This window comes from Canis lupus, chromosome 37 (assembly GCF_048164855.1).
Source record: "Canis lupus baileyi chromosome 37, mCanLup2.hap1, whole genome shotgun sequence".
In the NCBI taxonomy this organism is placed as follows: Eukaryota; Metazoa; Chordata; class Mammalia; order Carnivora; family Canidae; genus Canis; species Canis lupus.
Window position 1 is genome coordinate 2,659,980 of NC_132874.1, and position 25,140 is coordinate 2,685,119.

Here is a 25,140-nt window from a genome sequence, read left to right on the forward strand (position 1 = left end):
CTAAGATCCTGAAGCCACCAGAAGTATCTGGCAGCACTTAGTAACTGCTGGAACATGGGAGTCTCACTGGGAGGGTGAAAAAGTGTGCACACACTGCAGAGGAATGCTCTGGAGTCATTAGGATTCAGGTAAATTAGAAACACAGCAGCATAGAGGGGTCTTAAAAACATCACAGCGGGACCCCCAGGGTGGCTCAGTTGGTTAAGCCTCTTTCTGCCTTTGGCTCAGATCATGATCCCAGGGTCCTGGGCTCCCTGCTCAGCTCGAGCCTGCTTCTCCCTCTTTCTCTGGTTCTCTCTCTCAAATAAATAAAATCTTAAAAACAAACAAACAAACAAACAAACAAAAAAACCAAAACACATCACAGCGTCAGAGCCTGCCACTCCCCACCAATATCCTCACTGTGGAAATACACCAACTAAATGTTCACTAACACGGGAATTCATTATGACCTAATCTTTCAATGGAATGGACTCCACTGCATGTATTTACCAAGATGAACAAAATCAATACCCCGTGGCAAGTGACCAAAGCTTGGATATAAATGGTCAGTGCAACAACACAGCACTTGATGCTATTTTGCCTGTCCTTAAACATTCATTTAAATGATGTACTGCAGCTAATATTTCGGAAAGTACCTTTTCATATTTTTAATAAAAACGGGTGCTGGGAGTTTCCACCCCACCTGCAAAGGCACTGCTGACACTCAGAGGGCTAGGCGGTGAGTCCTTCCTTCAGCTTGTCACCGTTTATTTCTCTAAACACAATCTGGAGCAGACACGGTCTAATGTTCACTTTCAAACATCTAGGGGCTGGAGATGCAGGTTTCCATCACATTATTTTTTGTATTTTTCCATTTAAAGCCCCTCTCAGGAAACCCCAGGAGCTTCACCCCAAAAGTACAAAGCTGGGAGGGGTCGGGGTTCTGTACTCAGACTCACCTCTTTCCTTTTGGCCCGACTCAGGCCTAGGGTCTCCATCTCCTTTACCTGACGATCCCACCAGGGTCAGCTCCTCTGCTAGAGCTCTCGCTCTGAGAAGGAAACGAGGAAAACCTCCGCGGGGAGCAGCCGCAGTCGGGCTCCTGAGCGCGCTGCAAGCCGGCCGGGGACGCCAGCTTTGGCCGGGCGAGCAGCGACCACGCCAGGTGCAAGGGCGCCAGGTGTGCACGGAGGGGGCTGCGGGTGAACCCGAGATGCGGGGAAACAGGCCCCGGGCGGCGCCTGCGCGGCTTGGGCAGCCGGTGGGGGCGGGGCCAGCGTGGGGCGGGGCCGGCGTGGGGGCGGGGCCAGCGTGGGGGCGGGGCCAGCGTGGGGGCGGGGCCAGCGTGGGGCGGGGCCAGCGTGGGGCGGGGCCAGCGTGGGGGCGGGGTTCCTGCGGCCCGAGTCTCCGGACGCCCTCGGGGGCGGGGTCTGGGCTCGGAGGGGCGGGTGCTGCTTGGTGGGCGCGGACTCCGGATCCCGTGTGCCCCCCTCGGGAGGTCTCCCCCCACGCCCCCCACCGTGGAGTCTGCGCAGAAGGCCGCCGGCGTGGGAGGGGTGCTGCGGCGGGTAGGTGCGCGCGCTGCTCTCGCGCCCCGGCGCCCGCGGGCGATGGAGAGGCTCCGGTAGAGGTGGGACCTTGAGCGCCCCCGGGACCCGCCTCAGGAGAGAAGGGTCATCCTTGAGGCTGATGGGGTGGGGGGACCTGGGTAAGGCCGAGGAAGTGACACCCCTGGGGGAGAGGTCCCTTCAGTGTCCCTGCAGCAGCTCAAGATGTCACCCCTCTGCGTGGGCTCTCCTTTTAATTTGTCTGGGGCAGGCCGGCCTCGGTGTGTTATTAAAAAGTTCTCTCCAGGGACACCTGGGTGGCTCAGGGGTTGAGTGTCTGCCTTTGGCTCAGGACGTGATCCGCCGGTCCTGGGATCTAGTCCTGCGCCAGGGTCACTGCATGGAGCCTGCTTCTCCCTCTGCCTGTGTCTCTGCCTGTCTCTGTGTCTCTCATGAATAAAATAAAATCCTTAAAACAAAACAAAAAACTCTCCGCAGATAACCACGATGGGCTGAGAAGCGCTGATCTGGGCCGAGTCCCACACAGTAGTGAGTATCTTTTGTCATCACTAAAATGGGTTAATATTTTTCTGGAGTAATGAAGGCCCAGAGAAGAGATTGAATTACCCAGGATCCCACAAAGATTTCATGATGGTGGCTCAAGAAGTCCTCTTTAGCAGGTCATGCCTATGAAAGTGCTTTGCAATGTTACATAAATTAACAGAGAAAGCCTATTTATTGTGTTACATACCTGACGCTTTGTACCTGAGTCTGGGATTATGGACCCAGTATTACACTTGAGGAAACAGGCCCGGGAGGGTAGTGTCACTTACCCATTTGTAAATAAAATGAGAAGTCAGACATAGGGGCGCCTGGGTGGCTCAGTGTTGAAGTCCGCTTTTGGCTCCGGTGGTGATCCTGGGGTCCTGGGATCAAGTTCTGCATCAGGCTCCCTGGGGGGGGGGGGGAGCCTGATTCTCCTCTGCCTATGTCTCTGTCTCTCTCATGAATAAATCAAATCTTAAAAAAAAATCAGACATAGATCTGCTGGTACCACAGAAAGGTGAAAATTTTTAAACTTCACTTAATAACTTTAATGGATGCAGGTGTCTAACAAACTCAAGCAGGCACTTAGGATTGGCACCAAGATATAAAACAAACAAAACCCAGTCCCGTCCTCAGATTAGGCATTGGAGAAACCCAGAGGATCAGATGGCTGAGATGCAAGACCGGTGGGAAGGAGATGAGCTCTGGACTGAAGACCCTGCCTTTGCATTGGAGTGATGAGACACCTGATTCCTACAGGATGACAGGTTGCATCATTTTTACTTTCCAGAGAAATTCAATATAAGCTCAAGGAGTGTAGCACCTGCTCTTGGCCACATGCTCATTAACATGCTAACCAAACGCCTTTCTGAATAATGATCTCTGTCCTCCTTATTCCTGGTGAAGAAGAACATTCCAGTGAAGGTCAGAGGAGTTTGCTGCATTTCCAATTCCAGCTGCTTGGAATACTTTTCCTTCCCTGGGAGTCCCAGAGAACCAGTGCACAGACTCCACTTCAGGCTGGTGTTATGGGTGGGCATGTGTTCTGAACAAAAGATTCACGACAGCCATGTTTCAGTTTCAAAAAAGAAAGATAACTTTATTATTATTATTACAGAAACCTGATAGAAACAGATAAGGCAACAGAAAGCAATACATGAGAATAAGGCAAAGTTACATTAAATCAAATACTTAGAACATCCAACCTCATCATCTGGGGATGCAGGTGGGAATAGCCAGCTGGTAGCCAGATGGAGAGGCCTGGATGCAACTCCTGCCTCCGGTGAGACTTCCAACTAACCATCCCCAGAAGGGCCCTATTCACAGGGCAAATGACGGGGTCTGAATCTAAACACATGTTCCCCTACATACAGTTTGGAGCAAGCTGAATTTCCATGTTACCTGTTTCTGCATTTTCAAGGAGACTGGGCTGTGTGTCTTCCTCCCCTCTTGGATTCCATCAGGGGGTCAGCCCTGCCTGGAGCAGGAAGGGATGTGAGATTTGTAGCTCCTGGTGTTCAGAACAGAACAGCCAGTTCTGACCTGGAAGATGATGGATTTTAAATAACCAGGCTTCCAAGGGTATTCACACACCACAACTCTGACAAACACTTCTTGTCTATACAGGTCCAGGTGGTCAGTTATGGGGAACAAATCACAGAAACATTTATCCATATAGATGCGTGAGGGGCAGGGCTGAGAGGTGGGTGTGAAGATCAGTTCTCACAGAGTTCCAGGGGCTGAGGCTGTCTGTGTGGGCAAAGAGTGGAGTTACTGATGTTGCCAAGAGTTTCTAGGGGAGAAATTGGAACAATCTGCTATGGGCCAAGGCCATTCAGGGTGTCTCTGAATCTCTATCCCTCCCTGAGTTAGATGTAGAGACTTTAAACAATAAGTTTCTTTTTTTTTAAAGATTTATTTATTCATTTATGATAGAGAGAGAGAGAGAGGCAGAGACACAGGGAGAGGGAGAAGCAGGCTCCATGCCAGGAGCCCAACGTGGGACTCGATCCGGGGACTCCAGGATGGCGCCCTGGGCCAAAGGCAGGCCCTAAACCGCGGAGCCACCCAGGGATCCCCCTAAACAATAAGTTTCTAATGATAGATTGCAAAAATTGCCCTGGCTTCATTTCATCCTGTTCTGTCTGCATGCTTTTGCTTTTGTGATTTTGCAGCTTCTCCCATCAAGAAGTGGAATGTATTTCTCTATCCCTTGGATCTAGACTTGGCCAAGTGATTTAGCAAATGTCACCTAAGCAGATGCTTGAAAAGAGGTGCTTTGCAACGTCTTCCCCTTTTGGTTCTCTTGTAGCCCTGAAACAACCATGTGAAAGAGGTAAGCTTGCCTGTTAGCAGGAGAGGGCACCCCAAGAAACCACCTGCCAACCCCCAGACTTATGGGTGAGGCCAGGCCTGATCACCAAACACCAGTGACTCCAGTTGTTACAGACACATGAGAAGGCACAACAGGGTTCAGCCACATACAGCCCTGACCTACAGCACTGTGAGTAAAACTGATAGTAGTTTTAAGCAACAAAATTTTGGAGTGGTTTGATGCAGAAATTAATACACATTCAGTGAATGGCCCTGAATGAGTCTTTTACAACTGTGACAGTTGTGTCATTCCTTCAGGAGAAGCAAGTGTTGCTTCTGGAGGAAAATCCCAGATGCATCCAGCTCCTTGTTCCCTGCTCCTTCAGCCTCCTAATTTTTAAAATTCTGTACCCCTCCCTTTCTCACATGAGGAAACACAAGTGGGGATTAATGAGATGATCTCCATTCCAGTGATGTTTTCATCTCCAAATAGCAACATTCTCAACCCCCATCTCCTGGGAATGATTCTCCCATCTGACCTCCAGCTGCCACGAAACTTTGATAGTTACCACATTATCAAAGCCTACCAAGGATCCAGCTCCTAGAGGGGTTAGCCAATGACAGCCAGAGCTACAGGAACAGAAGGGATAGAGGGAGTGGGGGAAGGGGAAAAAGGGGGCAAGAATATATCAACAGTCTTTTAAACAAACGTTCATATTCTATGATTCAGGCTAGGGAAAACAAGAGAGGTGAAGACCTAATTACATACAATGATGTTCACTTGAACATTACTTATAATTGCAAGAAACAATCCAAATGAGAGTATGAGACTGCTACAGTAACTTAAAACCACATATTAGAGTAATTTTTAATGCCATGGGGAAGCACCCACACTGAGAAAAACATGCAAGCTCTAACATATATATGGGGAAGGTGATTCTGCCAAAATCATGCCAGCAGTAACTATGTGTTGAGATCTTAAACTATGTCAAGACAGCTGGCTTAGCACACAGAATCTGGAAAATATCAACTTCTTTCCCAGTACTGAGTCCCCCAAGAAAATTTGTTTTTACTTTTAATCTCCTTCCCATTTGAAGCATATCACCGTAAGGCAATTTTAACCCTTCTTTCATACTTTACTAGTTATTGCCCAGGTGGAGCTCACTAGGTATGGCAGGCATCTGCACTCATTGCATCATCCAGGGTTATGGCTCAGATGAATAAGCAAATGTCAGTGGTTATAAGAGTCACTACATTGGTTTTCCTCCTCTTTCTTGCAGTTGGCAGAGACAATCGCAACTTTTCCTCACCGCCTACCCATGAGTTCATATGGCATCAAACAAACTGGGAGAACTCAGACCTCTTGACCTCTGGGTCACCCTGCAGGTCACCCAAAGACTCTTGGAAATCAAAGCTCTGAACCCATTGAGGGGAGATGGAAAAGACAGTGCGTGATCGTTGATATTCTCTTGCTTTCCCCCAGCTCAGGCTGACAATCTGCAGCATTTTTGCAGTTGTTCTATCTATTCACTCAAAGCAGATGTATTAAGTAGCCACTCTAAAAGCCCAGTACAAGAGCAGTGAAGAAGACAGACCACATTTCTGCCCTCACAGGATTTTCATTATATTTTCTATGGTGTTAAGCCAAGAAAGAGATTTTACTTCTTTCCTTACTCGTCTGGGGGAGGCAGAAACAAAGGAGAATGTTGATAAACCCAGAAATAGGGCCACACAGTATCCGAGGAGGAGGTCTTTGGGAAGGTAAAGATGTGGGATCCAGGTGTCATGTTGTAAAAGGATACAACTCCAATATCACAGTCCGAAAAAATCCCCACAACCAGGGGCTGCTCCCTCAGATAAAGGGAAGTTACGGGAGAGGTAAGTGCTACGTAGCCTTTCTTTTTGCATAGTCTAATGGCCCAGAATCCAGACTGAGGCTTTTGTATCACACCAACGTCCCTCTGAACACTATCCAAACAGACTCCTAAGTCCCATCCAGTTCCTTCTCCCACGTCCACTTCAAAGTAATGTCTTCCTGAGGTGAAGCCTTCACAGCCCAGAATACAGGGTAAGACACTAAATCTCTTAGAAGAATTTTTCAGATTGTCCTGGAGGTATCCACGAGTCACTTGTCTCCGATCCTCAGACAGAATTAGCTCATGATGAGCTGTATCTGGATCCAGGGTCACACTGACTGAAAAAAAAATAAGTAAGTAAGTAAGTAAGTAAGTAAATAAGTAAGTAAATAAATAAATAAATAAATAAATAAATAAATAAATAAATAAATAAATAAGACACGCTTTGTTGCTGTTGGCAAGAGCACAGTTTAATTTAAATAAAACCAGCCTGTGCTCAAACCCAAGCATCCTCTGTGACTAGCCAGTAAGAGCTTAGGCAAGTCATCCTCCAAGACTCGGTTTGTTAAATATGAAGTAGAAATTATCATATATGCCACAAAGAATGGTGGGGGAATTGAATGAGCTAATGTATGCTCAGTGCTCAGAAAAATTCCTGGAATATGGTAAGTGCCCAATAAGTGCCCCATAAGTGGTAGTAATAATAATATCATCCTCCTCATCATCACCATCTTAGTCATTCAGAGGAGCCAAGGCCCGGAACTAACCAGAGCTGACATGGTTACTATCCTCTCCAAAGGCAATGGGAAGGACCAGAGGAGACCACAGGGCAAAAAGAAGCAGAGTTCAGAGTATTTAGTATCCCAAGACCCTCCCCACTGGCTATTGTTTGGATGGTCTGCCTTCCTCTGCCTTTGGCTACCCTCTCCTACAATTAGTGCCCTCCACCTGCTACTGAGGCCCCAGGGAGGTGATGAGGCTCCCTACCTACTCCTAGCCCTGGCTGCTTCACTCTTCCTTATTAATAACCCCAATCGTCATCTTTGTAGATAACCCATTTATTAAATGCTGTCCAATCAGTCCTTATTATGAGCCTGACTCAAAAAAGCTTGGAGCTTCAATTTATATTATCTTAATGATTCAGGAAAACCCAAGTTAAGAAATTAAAATGCTTACAGGTTGGCAATACCACTTGAAGGAGAAGATACCAAATTGGATTTTTAAAATTCTACCTCATGTTGCTTATAAGTGACATAACAAAAAGACATAGAAAGGCTGATAGACACCCCCTTCCCAGAACCAGAGTCTATAAAGAGAGAACTAACACCCGCAAAAAAAAAAAAAAAAAAAAAAAAAAAAAAGGCTGATAGTTAAAGGATGGATAATACAGTTATATAGATGTTACAGTTATATAATTGCATCAAAAGGTATTAAGTCAAAGTATTATCAAGGATGAAAAGGATTACCTAAAAGAGAAAAATATATAATTCACTGGGAAGATATCCTAATTCCAAACAAGCATGCGGTAAGTCTCAAAATATATGAAGTGAAAATTACAGAATTACAAGGAGAAACTCACAACTCTACAGTCACCATGAGATATTTTAACATTCTTTTTTCCCATAATTAATAGATCAAGCAGGCAAAAGGAAGATATGGAAGATCTGAACAATCCAACAAGCCCAATCTAACAAATATATGTAAAGTTCAGCAACTAATAGAGAATAGGCACTATTTTCCAGTACAGATGGAATATGTACTAATTGAGTAAAGACTAGTCAGAAAGCAAATCTGAACAAATTCCAATGAATCCATACTGCATAAACCACATTCTCTGACCTCAATACAATTAGGTTAGAAACCAATTAAAAAAAAAAAAACAGTAAAAAATATTTTAATTATAAGGAAATGTAAATGTTTCTAAATCATAATATGATGATATACACACTTGAGCAATAATAAATACTACATTTAAAAATTATACAATGAAGCTAAGGTGGAATTTTTGGGAAAATTTATACCTTTAAGTGCTTATTTTAGAAAAAGAAAAAAGCTGGAAATTAGGATGCTAACTAGCTTAAAATAGGAAAAGAACAGAGAATGGGGTGCTTGGGTGGCTCAGTACACTGGACGCCCAAATCAGCTTAGGCTCAGGTTATGATCTGAGGGTCATGAGATGGAGCCCCATGTAGGTCTCAGCACTTGAGATACTCTCTCCCTCTCCTTCTGCCCCTCCCCCACTCACACATTCTTTCTAAATAAATAAATATATAAATAATCTTTTAAAAAAAGTAAAAGAACATAGAAACCCAACAAGACTTTTTCTTAAAAAAAGGAAAATAAAGTCTAAACAATAAACCAATGAAATGAAAGGAAATAAGAATTCAGTGAAGAGAGAAAAGCCAACAGTAGCTTTCACAAAAAGACTAATATAATAGGCACAGCTCTAAAAAGATTTATTAAAGGAGAAAAAAGAGAGAGGACAAAATTTGAATGAATATAGAAATTTAAAAATTAAGATAATCTATGATAAACTTTATGCTATAAATAAAATTGAAAAAAATCAACCTAATGAATAACTTTCTAGAAAAACAGTTCTTAGGAAAACCCATTCAAAAGAAAAATGTGAACAGACTTAACATAAAGAAATATAATAAGGAATTTAAAATTTACACACAGATAATAAAACATGCACATAACATCAAGGGACCTTGTCAATTTTTAAAGAAATTCTACCAGTCGAGGGATAGATAATGGCAATCTTATATCAAATCTTCCAAAGAATAGAGAATTACAGAGCCCTGTAACTTACACAGATGTAAAAATCCTAAAAATACTGTAATTAATAAGAAATCAAATTTTACATATACATATAAAATTATATTTTATATAGACATTTAATTTACATTTTATATATGTATATACTTTGTGTATTTAATGTGTTTATTATACATATTATATATTTTTACAATATATCATGTAATTATGTGATAGCATTATTTATATGTAAATTATATAATCTCATTATATAATTCAAGTCATCTAATATGTATCAATATATACTATAAGTCACACAGAATATATTTTACATCAAAAATATAATCTATATATTATATATCAAATGTTTTAATATATTATTAGATATATAATATTCTGTGTGTGTGTATAATTGTATGAAAAGACTGAGCTGTTTTTATTACCAACTAGACAGAGTCAAGCAGTCAAGGTGAAGAGCCATCTTACAATATTATTATCAACAGAGCTGGTACAGTATCAGTTATAGTAATGAGAAAAGAAGATGTCTGGAGAGGGACACTTACCAGGAAAACATATGACCCACTTTATATGTGAGGAGGTCTGATGTGTAAGCAGCCTATCCCGACACACTTAATAACTGTCTCCATCATCACTCCATCATAATCATAATACTATCAGAGTTTGGGTGACAGCTAAACTTTACTTACTAATGTCAGGATTCCTATTTACCTAATGGACTATTTGTTTGTTAACTGCTTTATGCAACTAACCCTTATCTAGCAATCTAAGTGAGGCACAATAATGATCTTCATGACAAATTAATATTTGGGCATCAGACCTATGTTATATATACTATAAAACAAAAATATCAAAATTTAGCTTTTTCTGAGGCTGCAACTATGGTTTAACGTTAGAAAATAAATTATCATAATCACAAAATTAACAGAGGAGAAAAGCCACATGATCCTATTAATTAATGCAACTAACTCATTGAGAAAATTCAATGCCCATTGATGATGATGGCACTCTTTGGAATCAAGGAGTCACAGACCTTGAATAAAAATGCATCTTGAAACCCTATATATCAAAAGATAGACTGAAAACATAAAATTCCATACATATGCCAGAGGTACTAGCTATAATGGGTTCCCTTGAGTCAATAAGAGAAAGAATCCAACAGAAAAATGCCTAATGATTGAGAGCAAATCATTGGTAAATCACAGAAGTCTAAAGGGCTAATGGACTTACAAGAGGCTTGACCTCACTGGTGAAATCATAGAACACAAATTAAGTCCACAATCAGGTATCATTTCAGATCCATCAGATTGCCAAAAATTATAAATTATAAGCAAAAACTCAGGAAGATGTGGAACGGTGAGAGCTCTGATGTTGTCGGCAGGATAAAAACTGATACAATTTCAAGATCTGCTATACTAGTCAAATTAAGATATGCATCCCTACACAGCAGCATTTTCAATTCAAGGCATATGCTCAGAGGAAACCATTCACAGAACACAAGGACACATCAGTAAGAATGTCCACAATAGTAGGTGTACACCAGCAACAAACAAAACCAACTATACATAAACTTCAAAGTCCCCTCCACAACGTGGATTAAAAAACAACATATTCCTTTTTTTTTTTTTTTTTTGCCACAGTACAAAGTGATTAAGAGAGTGAGTTCAGAGAGATACTACTTAAGTTACCAATCATTGCTTATCTGTGTCTTCGTTTCCTCATCTATAAAGTGAAAAATGCTTCCTACAGAAAGGACTGTTGTATAAAACAGGTTAACACATGCGAAGCTTTTCTCATCTGCCATGGAAAGAGTGCTTGGTATATTTCTTGGTGCTGCTGAGACTGTATGTTGCTACACTGGAACAAGTAATATGCATTAAGATTAACAAAAATCCCAGGAACCCCAATGCTAGGTATATGCCCACAAGTATGAAAACACAAGGATGTAAGGTTGCATGGCCCAGGCAGTTATTACAGCAATGTTGTAATACACGAGTGCTGGAAGCAGCCTGAAGCTCCAATGGTAGGGATATGGTTACAAATAATTATGATATACTTATTAATATTTGCTTTAAAAAAAGCAATGAGTGACATTCTATATAGCAAATGTTTGTAAACAAAACAAAAAAAACAAACATAGAGAAAAACATAGATCTTGTTATCCAGAAAAGTAAGATTGGAGAGGGGTAGGAGAAACCTTGAATTTTTCTTCATACTTATCTGTGTTGTTCGATTACAATATATTTGTGTTACTTTTGAAATAAGAAAAGTTTTAGGGATCCTGGGTGGCGCAGCGGTTTGGTGCCTGCCTTTGGCCCAGGGCGTGATCCTGGAGACCCTGGATCGAATCCCACATCGGGCTCCTGGTGCATGGAGCCTGCTTCTCCCTCTGCCTGTGTCTCTGCCTCTCTCTCTCTCTCTCTCTCTCTCTCTCACTGTGTGCCTATCATAAAAATTAAAAAAAATAAAAGTTTTAATAATAAGGGCTCTAAAAAAGAAAGGAAATTATCTAGTTAAAAGATGAGACAATTTAAGAAAGAGATTGACTTGCACAATGTTGTAATCTTCTGTAAAAGCCAAGGGTAGACAAATCAGCTCAGTGACATCTGAGTATGATTTGTACAGAGTCCTATTTTTTCTTTTCCTGAATCTTTATAGGATCAAACACAGAGTTGCTTTGCTTTATAGTTGTTCTTGTTGTTTGTTGTTTTTAACTTGAGGGAAAAACAAATACAGGTCCATAATCCTTATCTCAATTCCCTGGGGCCAAATGGTTTTTGGATTCAGAATTTTTTATCGATGTTGTTCTACTGTGTAATAAATGCAGCTGATATTTTGATAAGGATTGCATTAAATCTGTAGACTGCTTTGGGTAGTATAGACATTTTGACAATATTTGGTCTCCCAATTCATGAACCTGGAATATCTTACCATTTATTAGTGTTGTCTTCAAATTCTTTCACCGATGTTTTATAGTTTTCAGAGTACAGATTTGTCACCTCCTTGGTTAAGTTTATTCCTAGGTATCTTAATAATTTTTATGCAATTCTAAATAGGATTGTTTCCTTATTTTCTCTTTCTGCTATTGCATTATTAGTGTATAGAAATGCAACAGATTTCTGCATATTGTTTTTGTATCTTACACCTTTACTAAATTTAGTTCTAGTAGTTTTTTGGTGGTGTCTTTAGGGTTTTCTATATAAGATATCATGCCATCTACAAATAGTGAAAATCTTACTTCTTCCTTATCAATTTGTATGCCTTTTACTTCTCTTGTTTGATTACTGTAGCTAGGACTTCCAGTACTATGTTGAATAACAGTGGTGAGAGTGGACATTCTTGTCATGTTCCTTACTTTAAGGGTAAAGTTCTGTTTTTCACCACTGGGGAGTATGTTAGTATTGATTATTTTCTTCAGGTTATTAACTGCTTCTGTATTTGGGTGCTCCCATGTTAAGTGCATAGGAATTCAGAATACTTTTGATGTTATGAAGTATATATGTATATTCTAAATTATGTGCCTACCTCTACCAGGTCTTAAGCAGTACCTTGTGATCAAATGCATCAATATTTCTGCAGTAAAATATATATTCAAACTAAGTGGGATAAATAAAGACTTCAAACAGTCTCATATTAGTACAGCTCAGTTTTGGCCACTGTGGAAGACAGACACAATGATAGCCTTTCAGAGTCCCTGCCTTCTGATGTTCCTGCTCTTATACAATTCCTTCCCATAGAGTGTGAGCAGGACCTGTGAATTGCCTCTGAATAACAGAATATGGCAAATGGGATGTGACTCCTATGATTGTATTTCATTATATGTGACTCCATCTTACTAAGAGACATGCACTAGAGACTCTTCTGAGCTCACTTTGAAGAAGTAATTGGCCATGTTGAGAGGCCCATGTGCTAAAGAAATGAATTCTGCCAACAACCTGAGTGAGCTTACAAGAGAATTCTTCCCCAATCTAGTCTCCAGATGAGAACCCAGCCTGCCCAACCCCTTCATATGCAGCTTTGTGAGGCCCTAAGCAAAGGACCAACTAAGCTGTACCCAGATTTCTGACCCACAGAACTTGTGAGATACTATGTATGTGTTGTTTTAAGCTGCTAAATTTGTTTACTGGAAGAGATAATAGAGTCACCAGATCATTTTAGGTTAGGTCTGCTTTTGTAGCCAAACAAGTTTTTAAAAACTTTGAGTTTTCAGAGCTTTTAAAATGTTGTAATTATAAATAAGAGATTGTGGAAATATAGTAAGCACTGATTAGGAGAATCAATGGAGCAAAATTTACCAATTGAAATTGGAATTGGAATTACCAATTTGGAATTGGTAAAATTTGGTTTTCATCATGGTTCTAATATTTACCATCTGTGTTGTCTGGGTCAAGAGCCTAAAATCTTTTGAACCAAAGTCCATAATATTCACTTATCTTTCTTACCTTGCTCTGAAAATTGATTAAAATATTAACCACAAACACTATGTCCCAGTCACTGCACTAAGGACTTTGTACTTGTTGACAAATTTACTTTTCATGACAACCCAATGAAGTGGGAATAGTTCATATCTTCATTTTTTCAGCTGGGGAAACTAAGGAAGTTATTTGCCTGGGTGACACAGTTATTATATGGGAGATCAGGAATGTGAAGGGTCTGCACAGATAACCAGTACGCTATGTCCTTATCTAAGCACTGGAGTATGCTAACAAGGGAGAGTAAGACAGTTACACTAAAAATCACTAAACAACCTCTCTGCTGTGAGCCTGCCCAGGGACAGGTGGTGAATGTGATCACAACATAAGGTCCCTTCCACCCTTAGCATTTAGGGATTCTTCACATACCTTGATAGCTCCGTAACATTTTCTTCACATCAAAATATAGCTCAGAAACACTGCACACAGTATGAGGTTCCAAATAGTGGGCCTCTGGTATTTCCAGCGTCACAGCTCAACTCCTAGAATAAGCAAAGGCCAAGGGCTTCTTCAGTGATACACTCAACTCTATATACCCATACCTCTTCCCTCATGCATTCATATAGGACTTATCTGCGCAAAGTATCTTTCACATCCTACAGAGAAACAAAGACAAAAAGTGAATGTGGAAACATCAGTATTTCATGAGGCTTTGCACATGCAGCTGGTCTCTATAAATGTTCCTTCCAAAAAAGTAAATAGAGTGACTCCAGCTTTAGCTATTGATGAATACTCAGATAGAATGATTCCCATCCCAGCTCCCTGGGTATTCAGAATGGCAGGATGTTTATCAACCTCTGAGTCTGTTATCTTTCTTGCTGAGATCTGTGGGAACCTGTGGTGTCTACAATCACAGTCTGTGGGAGGCTTAGGGAAGAGGCCTAGGAGGTTTCCCCATGCTTCCTTTGCTAAGACTTGCTTCCAGTGACCTAATTTCTTTCAGAGTGAGCCCATATTAAAGACCACTTATCATTAAGTGTCCTTAGTGGTGAATATATACATAGCCTCTGAGAATGTGCCACTAAGATGATGGGAGCAGGTATCATGTGGTGGTGCAACAGTCATGCTATGGTCTCATGCTTACAGTATAACCTCAAGATCTACCAGTGGGAACTAGAATTAATAGCTCCGGGCACAGTTATCTTAATGGGCTGGATCTTTCATATAGCAGAAAGAAGGCCCCTTAAGGGCTGTGAAGGGCTCTACAAGCAAATTAGGGAAAAGACTGTCACTCATGTTGGCTGCCCCACTTTATCACCACCAGTCACCTGGCGGAATATTTCAGGAGGCAGTTTGACAGTCAGGGTTCTGTGCACATGGAACAGAGACTAATGGTAGCAAAAGTTACCCTATGATTCCATTTAGCCAAGGACCCCACCACATCCATCCAGAAGGGCTATATTTTCCTGATTCACATAGATTTTTCTGATTCACTACAAACAAGTGAAGGCTACCCTAGAAATACTGAGGTATACATAAAATAAACATTTCTTTAAATTCCCCATACCAGTGTGCCACTTTTAAGTGAGGCAGGCAGGCCTCATGAATCAGCCCATATTCCCTCACCCTTCTTCTCTTAACAGTTCAAGAGTTCTTTCCCCCAAGTACACAACCCCACCTGTAGCAACTTCTGGGGTGACCCCTGACATTTCTCCTCTAGTTCCAGGATGTGACTCTTGCGCTCTTGATTCTTCTGTTCCAGAGTGGCCTCATTATCTCAGTCTCCTTAGAGTCTGCTCTCTCTCTTTCTCCAGTCTCCAGAGATAAGACTTCTCCTCTTCTAGCAGGAAGCTCTGAAGATTCTTAAAGTCAGACTGAATTTTTTGTTTCTGAATCTCTATCTTCTCCTAGAGTCAAGAAAGTATGCTCAGACGGTAGAAACAAGCCAAATGTCCACCAATGAATGAATTGATAAAATGTGGTACTTTGATAATGGAATACTGCTAAGACTTAAAAGGGAATGAAATGCTGATGTATGCTATGACATGGATGAATCTTGAAGACATTATACTAACTGGAGGTTGAGAGGAGAAAGAAATGGGGAGTTAGTGTTTAATGGGCAGTTTCAGTTTGGGGTGATGAAAAAGTTCTGGACATTAGTTTCCACTATTAGTTCCCACTAATAGATGGCAGTGATGATTGTACAACAAAACAATACTTAATGCCAATGAGCTGTGTACCCTTACAAATGATTAAGATGGTAAATTTTATGTTATGTGCATGTTAACATACACATACAGAGAAGAAAGTTTTCTCAGCTACTTAGTCATTGGAGCTGGAAGAATGTCACAAATATAACAACAGAGTCATGCCTAAGAAGTAGGCACTCAGATGTTGGAGAGTTATCATGATTCTCTACAGTTGCCTGATTGATTTCCTTCTTCTTCAACCAAGGTACAAGAGGAAGGAGGGTCAGTGGTGCCAGATAATTTAATCATGGAATTAGGGCTGAGGTCAAACACTTTATCAGTTACAGAGGAAAAAAAAAATCTGAGTTTTTATTTGGGATGTAAGGAGGTATTTCTGAGCCTGAGGAAATTTCTTGAAGTGAAAGCTTGTAATAAACATCACTGTGACTGGAGTCTAAGACAACCAGGCTAGTAGGGAAATCCATGGTCTCAGCAGGGGGAGGTCTGAGTGGCAGGCTTTTATCATAGTTAACTGAGAAATAGTCACCACCAGCCCAGGGTCTAAGTAATTATCTTTATGTGTAAGACTTACAGAGGCCAAGTGATACATCTCTTGGGACTTGGCTTTCATTTTGGGAGATACAGAATTGCAATTTCTGCCAGTGCTTCCCCAATTCAGACAGTGTTTTGATGACTGAGATGATGTTCTAGAAGACTCATGGATGCGGTTTCTGTATATATTAGTTAAAATCAAGATCCTCCCCACTGTCCAAGAGCCAGAAAGGGAAGTGAGAGCATCCTCAGAGTTTAGCAACCAAAGGGCAGAGGATGGAAGAGACCCCTGAGAGAGGCTAAATGGCTCACAAGCCTAAGGCATTTGGCTACAAATTGATGGATTACATAAATATTTCCATTAAGGAATGCCCCTCTGATCATGGGGAGCTGGTCAGCCATGGAAATCATCTTAAAGACTCCTAGTCTGCAGTTTAAATGTGCAAGTTCTTGCAACAGTTATGACCCCTCTTATAAATCAAATAGACTCCTTTTATCAGCCTCACCAGCTGAGTAATATGAATCTCAACTTGGAGTTTTTCTGTTTCCTTAATGTTCACAAAGATTAATTTGTGAACCTGTGAGGCTGGGAGCCACAGCCTGCACTCTGTGTGCTAAGTGTGGTAAAGTATTAAAGTTGAGTCCTTCAAACCAGGAAGGAACTTTGAGGTATTTAAAATATGAGACCTAGTCAAGATGGCTCTAACTTAAATAGATATCCCAATTCTGCTTCTCCTAAGGTATCAAGAATCCCAGTCAATTACAACTGAGAAGTTGAAGATATTAGACATAAATTCTTACAGATGTAGACAATGAGGGACATAAAAACAAAGGAGAGTTCCTTTTTTGGGTTTCATCTGGTTCCCTGTGGTCTGGTTTAGTGAAAATAAATTATCATTGTGTTCTGTCAATCCTGTCCTATTTTTACACTCCAGGATAGAAAATGGCTTGAGATCAATAAATCCAAATTCTTACATTCCATTCACTTATTTGCTTTGTTGTGAACACCTTCCGTTTCATACATTCCTCTTCTAGTTGCTTCAAATTTGTCACAGCATTCTGAAGCTTTTCCTGAAGGAAAAATTCAGTGAATAAAGTCAATTCAATTTGATAACTCTTCAGTAAGCACATAAAGGGAACCCCAGCCCTCCAGACTATCAGAATAACACTGAATATACATTGAGTTGTTACAATAGTCTAGGAAGCACACTAAGGACTATATGTGCAATCAAATATTTGATTCTCTTGGCAGCACTGAATGATTGGTAGGATTTTAATGTCATTTCTGTGCAGTAGACACTGAGGCTTAGGAAGGGGTTAAATAATTTGCCCAAGATGCTACAACTGGTCGATGGCTGAGCTGTGATTCCAACCTTGTCTGCTAACCCAAAGCCTGAGCTACATCCACCACTATAGTCTTCCCAGGGAAACGCTTCACACGCAACAAGCTAATCATCTTCTAAAAGAAGATTTTATAAAGTAATATGTTGAGCCAAACGACCAATGCCAGAGTGTCTAATACACACAGAACTTTGTGTTATGGTGAGTAGGGAAGGAAAGCCCAAGATGTCAGCTAAAGTAACTGGAAACACTTAATGGAGGAGGGAGGTTCTGATATCTTTGAAGAGTGCTAATTCATGAAGCCAATCTAAAATGATTTTGTATGTATATCAAGCTTTTGGGTTATTTTTCAAAATAGTTTCTCACATTTCCATGGAAAGCAATTTTAAAATGACCCGAATTGCTGATTGTGTTCAATACTAAAAGAATCAAATCCTGTCTTCTGTAAACCCAATAAGTATACTCATCTATTCTTGAGTCCTCTCAAGAAAGGGCCCTCTGAAACTTGTCAAAGACAGTATTGCCATGACTACCCAGGGAACTCAGAACCTTACTACAAGCCCACCTCCACCTCATAGGGGAGGGAACAAGGAGCCCCACACTAGGAACCTTTTCCTCAAATATAGGCAGGTCAGAGGGAGAATAAGGTAGCAGGACTGTGCCCTTTCTTCATTCCCTATAGCAAAGGCCAGCCTTCCTTTACTGCTTCTGAGTGAGAAACAGGAGTTGCTCCAAACCTCTCCCTCCATTTCATCTTCCATGAAAAATCATTTCCAAATCCTTTAGCTCCCCAAGCTTCCATCTTGCCTGAAACTGTCCCTTTCCTCCTTTTTATAGGTATAATCTGAACTTTACTCTTTGATACTCGGAGCAGTACTTGCCAAAGCCCTCCAACCCATTCACTCACCTTGTAATCTTGGGATACGTCTTCGATGAGAGCTGTGTGGTGCCCCTTGTGCCGCGGTGACCGCTCACAGCACCAGCATATGAGCTGGCTCTCGTCTTCGCAGAAGAGATGGAGGTGCTCTCCGTGTTCCTCACATGACATTTCACGTTCCATCTCCTTGATGGCTTCAATGAGACTTCCCAGTTGCTTACTGGCCGGAGGCTGGACAACTGAAATGAAGCCCGGCAGTGGGGACAGGGGAACATATTTGGCGATGGTTCTGCGTGGCCTAGGTTCTCAAGGAAGCTGATGATGCACAGTGTGCAGTAGCTATGTCCACAGCTGATGCTCATAGGCTCAGACATTAGTTGCAGGCAGATAGCACATGTGGCTTCCCCCTTCATCCTCTTGGTGATTGGGGCAGAAGCCATGGCTTTTCCTGATAAGTTCTAATACTGGATCTAGAGGCAGAGGTGAAAATCCACAGGAATGGAATTATAGCTTACTGGCTGCCACTGGCCTCCATGGATCTTGGAGTCTTCTCTCTAGAGAGAAGAAATGGATTGGAATTTAGATGGTACATAAAATGAGGCTGTGTTGTGGGAAATGGTAGTGATGAGCACATGAGGGCACTTCTATTTAAACGAATTAAAATTAAATAAAACTTAAAATTCAGTTTCTCAATTCCATAGCCATATACCAAATGCAGTGATAGAGACTGGTGGCTGCATGATAGGTGCTACACAACACTCCAGGGTTGCAGAAAGTTTTCTTAGACCAAGCACTGACAGAGAACAGGAAAGGCTTCCTCCTCAAAGTGGTAGCAAGAGAGAACTCTGTGAGGGTGTGTGAAACTCTTTCCTACTCTAATGAACACCAAGAATAACGAGTACCAGAACGATTTCTTTGTGACTGGAAGTAACCCTGGGGTAACTGGGGCTACTGTGTATGTTCTTTCAGAGGAAAGATATTGTTGTGGATATAATAACTCATTTTCTCAGAAGAAATAGATTTTTGCTTCCATATTATTTCCTCTCTGGCCACATAAAAAGCAGACTGAATGGCATAAGTTAATTTAATACAGTTTCAGGTGAAGTCTCCCACTATTCCTGGGATAGGATAGCAGAATAGGATAGTCAAGATCATCTAAGATTGGCTGTGGACAATTGCAGTTGGTACTCTCCCCTACACATTGGGAACCATGTCAAAATTTCAAGAAGTGCTACCAGAAAAAATCTTGTTTGCCTATCTCAAAAGCTGTTCCTACCTTTTCTCCTGATGTAGAGCCTTTATTTGCATTCCAGGGGGTAGCCCCGACTCATGTGACTTGAGAAAGATACATTACCCATGCCCCAGCAAGAAATTCTAATTGATTTAAGCCAGTCAGACATTGTGATCCAGTTTGCTTGTCAGTTATCGTGTCTGAAGTGGGCATGCCACTGCATTTCTGCCCAGGGGGATATGAGAAACCTTCAGGTTCTTGGAGAAAAGGCTCTTCTCTTGTTATCAGAGGCACATAGATGAACAGTCCCTCTCCTTCTGCTCAATGCTGTTGTGTCTGAATGGGGTCCTGAGAAGGCTGCGGGCAGCTTATGACATGAGAACTAATCTGCAGATGAGAGACATGCCAAGCATGGCAGAGAGGAAAGAGAAAGCTCTGGGCCACAGGCAGAGGCTTGTGTGGCGTGAACCGCAAAAGGAAATTTTAAAGAAGTCAGCTGGAAGGGTATCTGCATTGGGCGACATGGCTGGGTAGGCATGCACAGTTTGCTGGACACGCACACATACAAGCACACGTTTATATATGTGCAGCAAAGAATTTGGCAAAACATCATGTTCTTCAGTTTTCTTCTACTGTTGCATGTATGTATAAATTATCTCCCTCATGGGACAGAATCTTGTAGTGCTGGGTTTCAGAAATGAAAGTGAAAATTAACCACTTTTATCACTTTCATTTACAAGTGAAAGGAAAATTGTGCAATGGCAACACTGAAAAATTTCCCAGCCTGTCATGGTCGCTTCCACTTTTAAGAACTTGGAGATTACATTGGGTCCACTTGGATAATCCTGGACACTCTGCCTGTTTCAAGATGAGCTGATTAGCCATCTTAATTCCATCTGTGACCTTAATTCTCTTTCTGTATGTAACAAAGCATAGTCAAAAGTTCCGGGTATTAGGGCAAAGACTCAGATCCTTGCCATCTTAATCTTTCTTCCATTTTAGGTTGATTCAAAAATTTATCCATTTGGTAAACATTTGAGCACTTGCTATGGAAATGTAAATGAGACATAGGCCCTGCACCTCAAGGAAGTAATGATTTAGTAATGTCTTCCTTACAAAATGTTATAATATGCAGCATTCTATTCAATAATAAGGGAGATGTCATTCTAAATAGTCTAAATAACCTGTTGCAGATATTCCAGATGTGTATGTGCATGTTTTTCATTTTACAGCTGACTAACTGAAAGTTTACTGAGGCAAAGCTACTCTTACCCAGGTGCGCAGCTGGGAAAACTAGTGAATTGTGATTTTCTTGCTTGTCCAATGGTTTTTCCTCCATATCAGTGAATGCTTTATGCATGAAGAATCCGGGTCTTGTTTTTGTTTTATAATGACTTACAGACATGTAAAACAAAATACGAGCAGGGCTTTTCCTGTTTTCACAGAATTTCAGCTGAGAATGGTGGGTGACAGATCCTCACTGAATCTGTGAAGTTCAGTGACTGTCCTCGCCAACAGTCTAAAGACGATAAAGACTTATTGAAGTTTTCTTTGAAATACATCGAGAATATATATGTATGTGAGTGCCTGTGAGTATATGAGTGGCTTTTCCTCCTTCCTCATCCTGGTTGAGAGACACTTCCATGACTACTGCCTAAAGAATTCTAAAGGCGGGGCCTTGGCCAGAGTTACCCATTAGCACGGCAAGGAGAAAGGGTAGCAGAAAAACATGCCAGTTTGGGGGATGTTTGGATATGTGATTTCGTGGATCAGTGGCTATTGCACAGAGGAGCTATGCCTGAGTGAACAGACAGGTCCCTCTCTGGAGGGCAGGGAACCTCAGCAGGGGCTTGTGTGGCATGAACCCCACAAGGGATTTTAAAAGAAGTCAGCTGGAAGAGTATCTGCATCAGGGGATCCAAAATCCTACCAGTGAGATCCAAGAGAAAGCGTGCCTTAACAGTGAACAACAGCTATTTCTCAAGAATGACAGTTACTGTGACCGTGCCCTTTCTCTGAGCCAGCAGCAGGATGGAGAGGAGGAGAGGAGGAAAGAAGGAGAGAGAAAGGAAAGAACACACACAGCCCTCCACCCCATTCCCCTCCCTGATTTCAGTGCCTGCATATTCTTCTGTCCTCGCCAACAACTTTGTGCTAAATGGCTCTCTAAAGGACAACTTTTAATTTTAAACACAGTGTTTCTCCAATTTGGGTTTCTAAGTTTCTGTGAGTTTCTGAGTCTAAAGGCTCAAGTTATGTCTTGGAGATCAGGTTCCTGACTTAGAGACTTGGTTATTTATTTTTTTCACAATGTTCCCTCAGTATAATAATTTGTATTTAGAAAGCTATATTCATTGACATTGAAAAATCTATAAGACTTCATGTTTTATAGTTTAAAATAAATAACCTTGGGGAACCCTGGGTGGCTCAGTAGTTTAGCGCCTGCCTTTGGCCCAGGACATCAGGCTCCCTGCATGGAGCCTGCTTCTCCCTCTGCCTGTGTCTCTGCCTCTCTCTCTCATTCTCTGCCTCTGTGTGTGTGTGTGTGTGTGTGTGTGTGTGTGTGTGTGTCTCATGAATAAATAAATAAAATCTTTAAAAAAATAAAAAATAAAATAAATAACCTTGACTTGAGGAGACTCTTGTCAAAATAAATACCACATGCACAGGCAGGAGTATGTCAAGATTTGTGTCTCATAATTGTGAGTAAACATAGTAAGAACCTTCACTTTGGGTTTTGCCATTTTGTCCTTGGGATTTTTTGCACAGGCCCAAAGTGGAGGTGGTCTCTGAACTTTAGGAAATGAAATGGGGTCACTGTGGTAGCAGATAAAACAATTTCTTGTCTTGGTGATGGGCACTGTCTCTGTATACAGTGGCTCTGGTCTGTGTGGGTCCATGGCTAGAGCTGGCCAGGACAGTAGGTGACTGGAAGGAAGGAAATCCCTTATGTTCCTCCTTATATAGGATAACTACCTCTGCTCTTTTCAAAATGTACAGACAGGGTTATCATCTTTGCATTTCTGAACATGTACAGGGAAACCTAGATACTTGCAAACTTGATTTGTAAGTACACCCAACTGCTTCCCAGCACAGCTGACCCTCAAATAAAGCTGGTAAAGTAATACACAGTACAATATAACCTAAATTGATCTTGGATCTTCATATATGCATCCTTTGGTGCTGGCAACCATCAGTGACTTGAAGATTCTTCCTTTGATCAGGTGACGATCCCTTAGTCAAATTGAGGCAAGTAGCCATTGTTGATTATAAATTTTCAAAATCACCTATTCCTTCTAACCAACGACAATGGAGACAAAGTGAAGAAAACACAGCATGTGATTAAATAGAGTTTCACCCCAGAAAAACAGTCTGCTGAAAAGTTTTTGGTCTCAAAATGCTAATACAGGAGTGAATCAACTGGGAATGGAATTCATATGAAGAAAATTATGAAGCTTTTTCTCAGGGAATGGACAAAGTATTTCTCAACATTCCTGAAGTCACCTGAAACTGCAATGCATTTCACCACATTTCAGCAAGATAACAAAAGCATGCGGTGGGGACAATGGCTTGTCTTATACATATTTGTCTGTGTGAGGATGAAATAAACCATCAGTTATGTGGAAAATCTGTAAATATTATTGCAAAAGTTATTGACATTATAGATTATACTTATTCATTGCTTACTGGCAAAGGAATTGTGCAACACACTAGCTTTTATTCATTTTATTATTAACAAATTGTTGGCAAAAGGCCTCGATAATGTATTTCCTTTTAAACACCAGAGAAAGTATTGAAATAAAAGCAAGCTATTGTTTGTTTTTAAATTTACCAAATTTCTGTTCCAGAAATATTATGACCTTCACTTTTAAATGGTATAATGTAGGAAATGAACTATATTTCTTGGTCAGCAATCTGAAAAATTCATAAAACCCTGTCCCCTCTTTGACTCTTGAACCTAGCAGCAGTAGTGTGTTCACAGAATTTCCTTTAGACTTGATGAAAGTCACAGGTGCGCTTTTAGAGGGAACAATATCTGGTGGCCTGTTATTTGAATAACATTGTAAAAGACTGCTTTAGAGATGTAACCAGTATGGGTAGAAGACAAAAACCAAGGAAAAAAAGGTCCGTGTTTGCTGACATGGGTGTACATTTGTATGATTTCATTAGTTGCCTAGTTTGGAGAATACTTACTGAGAAAATAATTGTGGGGAAAATAACTCAGTAAAAAGAGAAAAATGGAAAGTAAAACCGTAAAGGGTTAATATATTTGGGAATCTACTTTGCAATTGTGTGTGTGGGTGTATGTGTGTGTGAGAGAGAGAGAGACAGAGACAGAGACAGAGAGGTAGAGAATGGTAGAGAGAGAGAGTAAGAGGGAATAATGACTGCTACCTCTATTGGTAACATCTATTCAAAAACTACACATTCCTACAAAGGGTGTTCTGGCTCAGCCATCTCTATGCCAAATATCTGTTTCTTCAATAAATGACTTTTTAAAAACTTCAATAGCTCTATCATGGCTTGCAATTGATTCTTGGCTCAAGATATAGTTGGCTTTGGGTTTTTATTGATGAGTTGTGTGTTTTTCCTATTAACATTTCTTTTATAATTTCCATAGCAGTTTAACACCTGGAATATAGTTTTTATTTTGGAGGAAGAAAACCTATTTATTTCATTTTATTAATTTTTTTCAAGGTCTTTTAACATCATGATCTTGCTGATTTTTTTCTTTGTGTTGTTGATGATAGTTATTATTTGAATGAATTGGCTGTCATATGGGCTTAGTCAGCCTGAAGCTTTTAAGTGTGCGAGTTTTATTTTGTTGAACCATATTATAACAGGATGAAAAATATCGTACCATTCTGAATCCCTTAAGAAAGGTTCTGAACATCTGACATGCCTATACAAAACATAATCACTTATTTTGCCTGAAAGCATATGCCAATGACTTTTGCTATAGTTCTCTGTTGGTAGATACTGGATTTTGTGTATCCCTAAAGTCACACTGCCTCCAAGTGCTTTATAGTGTCTGCTTTGCTGATTCCTCACAATTGTTTAGGGCACAAATATCACGTTGGACTCGAGAAAAAATGTCCCTTTGGTGGGATTTTGTTGTGTTACGTTATGGGATTCCTTTGTCTCTTCTACTTTCAAAGAGGTGGTCCTCCGTAAAACAAATTTAATGATTCCTGCATTTTTAAGAGTATCCTTCCACACACCAGAATGTGCTAAAGATCTGGAGGGCTTGGCTGGAGTGTCCAGTGAGTGAAGACTTCTGTTATGGCAAAATAACGAGGTGTGGGCTTTTTATTATGAAGTCCCCCTGGAATGTCAGGTTTTTAAAAAATGTTTTCTACTTACTAAAAACTAAAACTTTACAGTGAACCCTTAAATCTAATACATTCTGCTAAAATAAAGTACATAATTTATTATTCAAAATCAATTTCCACGTTGGTACCCAGAAAGTTGATGCTGTTCCCAAGCCATTTTAGAAAAGAGAATAAAATAATAGTCAT

General features: G+C 40.9%; 1 protein-coding gene and 1 long non-coding RNA gene across 3 annotated transcripts in view; one reads left to right on the forward strand and one right to left on the reverse strand.

Moving 5' to 3' along the window:
* Window positions 1–1,415: 1,415 nt before the first annotated feature.
* Window positions 1,416–24,789, forward strand: LOC140626343 (uncharacterized). 2 transcript variants are annotated; one of them, XR_012025539.1, is made up of 4 exons: window positions 1,416–1,550; window positions 2,028–2,078; window positions 4,250–4,410; window positions 18,351–24,789. It is a non-coding gene; the product is annotated as an uncharacterized lncRNA (long non-coding RNA). The 2 variants fall into 2 exon arrangements; XR_012025538.1 differs by having other exon boundaries at window positions 1,550–1,612.
* The window catches only part of TRIM38 (tripartite motif containing 38), a 44,764-nt gene continuing 25,606 nt past the window's right edge, over window positions 5,983–25,140 (reverse strand). The window contains 7 exon segments of the mRNA XM_072814085.1: window positions 5,983–6,582; window positions 13,861–13,996; window positions 15,110–15,209; window positions 15,211–15,338; window positions 17,148–17,243; window positions 18,421–18,611; window positions 18,614–18,944. Coding sequence (XP_072670186.1) covers window positions 6,059–6,582; window positions 13,861–13,996; window positions 15,110–15,209; window positions 15,211–15,338; window positions 17,148–17,243; window positions 18,421–18,611; window positions 18,614–18,830 — 1,392 coding nt within the window. The 5' untranslated portion in view covers window positions 18,831–18,944 and the 3' untranslated portion in view covers window positions 5,983–6,058.